Below are 2,701 nucleotides of genomic sequence, written 5' to 3' on the forward strand. Positions count from 1 at the left end.
TATAGGTGTTCCTGCATGTGGACCTGGGCCAGGAATGTGACCCCCCTTCTTTCACCGCCGGGCAACACAGGACCAGAATGCAGCAGGTTCTGCACCCTGTCTGTGATTGGCTGCTGCACATAATCATGTGACCAACGAGTAATGAGTGTTTTATTCTCCCTCAGCTGGAACAGGAACTGTCCAAGAAGCTGGACGAGGTCAAAGGTCAGTCCCTGAGACTGTACCATTTGTAGACCTGCTCCTCAGAGGAGGTGCTGTCAAAGACCTCCCTGGGTGTGACCTCCACCCAGTTTGTGTGCTGTGCAGATCTGAACCCTTGTTCTCCTTTCTCCTCCAGGAGAGATCTCCTCCTACAAAGACCAGATAGAGACGGAGCTGGAGAAAAGTCAACCCAAACTCAGAGGGATCTACGCCGCCTACGCCAAACAGGCCGGTGAGTGGAGTCACGTGACCCCACCTGAGTCACCTGAGCCCACCTCCCGTCCATCACATCCACCCGGTCGTTGTCGTTTTCAGACCCAGGTGACCCGGAGGTTCTACTGGCTTCTGAGTCTGAGGAGGCGGAGCTAGAGGCGGCGGCGCACCAGCTGACCCAGGACTTCCTGTGTCAGATGATGCAGGAGGACAAGGGCGGAGACAGAGGGTCTGAGGACGATCCACCAGGGGCGGGGCCAGAAGTAGAGGGGGAGGAGTCCGTTCACCAGATTGCTCCTCTTGATGCTGTCTTGGGGAAGTTAACAGGCCCCGTGACCTTTGACCTCCACCAGACCTTTGACACCTCTGAGGGTAAGAGCTGCTGCAGACAGACGCTTCTGGTTCTACTTCTGGTTCTGGTGTCAACACAGTGTTGGGTCTGGTTTCAGACGTGGGCTCAGACCCTGGAGAGCTGGACCTGAGTGGTATCGATGACCAGGAAATTGAGAAGGTCAGTTCACCTGATGATTGACGGTTGGGTGTCTGGGGGTGGGACTTCCTGTGGTGCTGAGGACTGACACCAGTTTGTGTGTCGCAGTACATCCTGAACGAGCACGAGGTCCAGGTGAAGACGGAGCTGTGGATGAAGCAGAACGCAGACTACCTTCAGGAGCAGAGAGGTGGGTCATCGTCTCCACCCAGATCTGATCCGATGTTCTCCAGGTCGCAGCTCTGACGTTCTCCTCTGTCTTTGGCAGAAAAAGAAGAGAAGATCAAGATTGAGAAGGAACAAGGAACATACAAGGAGAAGGTGGGTCTGCTCACCACCTGGAGGTGGGGCCACCTGCAGGTCAGGTGACCTACTGTACATGTGTCTTTCAGAAGAAGAAGAAGAAGAAGACGACGACCACCGTGGCCGGAGAGTCCACCACGGCGCTGACGGCGGGCGAGGCCATCGAGAAGATGTTGGTGAAAAAGAAGATTTCCAGTAAAATTAACTACGAAGTTCTTAGAGATCTCAATAGCAGGGGGGGGACCAGCGCCCCCTGTGGACAAGAGTCTGCCCACACCCACTCACATAAACCACTCCCGTCCCGCCGTCGACGTCAAAGACAGTCCAAGAACCCTGAGGACCAGGACCTGGACACCAACGCCAGTGTTATGGCTAAGAGGTAATCTAATCTAATCTGACCATTGATAATCTGATGGTTGATAATCTGATGGTTGATAATCTGACCGTTGATAATCTGATGGTTGATAATCCATCCATCCATCCATTTTCATCTGTTACCGGGTCACAGGAGCAGCGGTCTCTATGACCGCCACCCAAATCACACTGCACTGTAACAACCCCCCCTTGAACCTTCCTGTGGTGGTGAGTCCACTGGAAGGTACCAACCGCCCTAAGAGGGATTACACCTTGCCCAGGAGGTGAACCCTGGGGTTTCACACCAACGACAGAGACGTTGGCTCTGGGTCAAAGCGCCACTCATTGATAATCTGATGGTGGATAATCTGATGGTTGACAATCTGACCGTTGATAATCTGATGGTTGATAATCTGATGGTTGATAATCTGATGGTTGATAATCTTGAACTAATCTGAACTAGCCTGTTGAAGTTATTAGTGTAATCCAATAATCCATCAGATTATCCTTGTTCTCATTCACTGACTGGTTCACGGTTCTAGTGAGAGTTTAACATCCCATCATTTGGATCAGTCACAGATGAAGACACAGACAGAGTAACACTGACGCCTACCGGCCGTTGTCGGTACTATCTGTTCCATATTTAGCATGGATTAATCTCAACCAATCAGATGAATCCACAACTACCTACAGATCAATCAGATCAAAGGTGTGACTGAGCAGCTAAACCTTTGCTTTCAGGATTCGTCTTCTCATTTCAACGACGAAGAAGAAGAAGAGGAAAAAGGAGGCGGGGCCTCAGGTTGACAAGTCTGCTGACACAGACCAGGTAATGATGATGTAATAATGATGTCATCGATTACTGGTTCGTCAGTATGGATTATTGATGACTGCTGATTGATCGTCTGTCACTCATCACTTTGATGTTCCAGCCACAGCCTGTCTCTATGACAGCACAAGTCCAGGCCCCGCCCCCTGACCCTGAACCACAGCCCAGTCCCAGACTCACAGAGGCTCCGCCCACTGTAGAGGAGGAGGAGGAGGAGGAGGAGGAGTGTGTCAGTGCTCTGAAGATGGTTGAAGGTTAGACTGTCTGACTGACTGACTGACTGACTGACTGTCTGACTGACTGTCTGACTG

At 51.6% G+C, this 2,701-nt stretch overlaps 1 protein-coding gene across 1 annotated transcript in view; it reads left to right on the forward strand.

The window, feature by feature from the left end:
* The window catches only part of LOC103381351 (transcription factor IIIB 90 kDa subunit-like), a 6,434-nt gene that overhangs the window by 2,690 nt on the left and 1,043 nt on the right, over positions 1-2,701 (forward strand). Inside the window, exons 10-19 of the mRNA XM_017033521.2 lie at positions 13-86; positions 165-204; positions 338-433; positions 517-786; positions 864-925; positions 1,013-1,094; positions 1,173-1,225; positions 1,297-1,586; positions 2,303-2,390; positions 2,494-2,644. Coding sequence (XP_016889010.1) covers positions 13-86; positions 165-204; positions 338-433; positions 517-786; positions 864-925; positions 1,013-1,094; positions 1,173-1,225; positions 1,297-1,586; positions 2,303-2,390; positions 2,494-2,644 — 1,206 coding nt within the window. The remainder of the gene's footprint in view (positions 1-12; positions 87-164; positions 205-337; positions 434-516; positions 787-863; positions 926-1,012; positions 1,095-1,172; positions 1,226-1,296; positions 1,587-2,302; positions 2,391-2,493; positions 2,645-2,701) is intronic.

This window comes from Cynoglossus semilaevis, chromosome 7 (genome assembly GCF_000523025.1).
Source record: "Cynoglossus semilaevis isolate Cse_v1.0 chromosome 7, Cse_v1.0, whole genome shotgun sequence".
Classification (NCBI taxonomy): Eukaryota; Metazoa; Chordata; class Actinopteri; order Pleuronectiformes; family Cynoglossidae; genus Cynoglossus; species Cynoglossus semilaevis.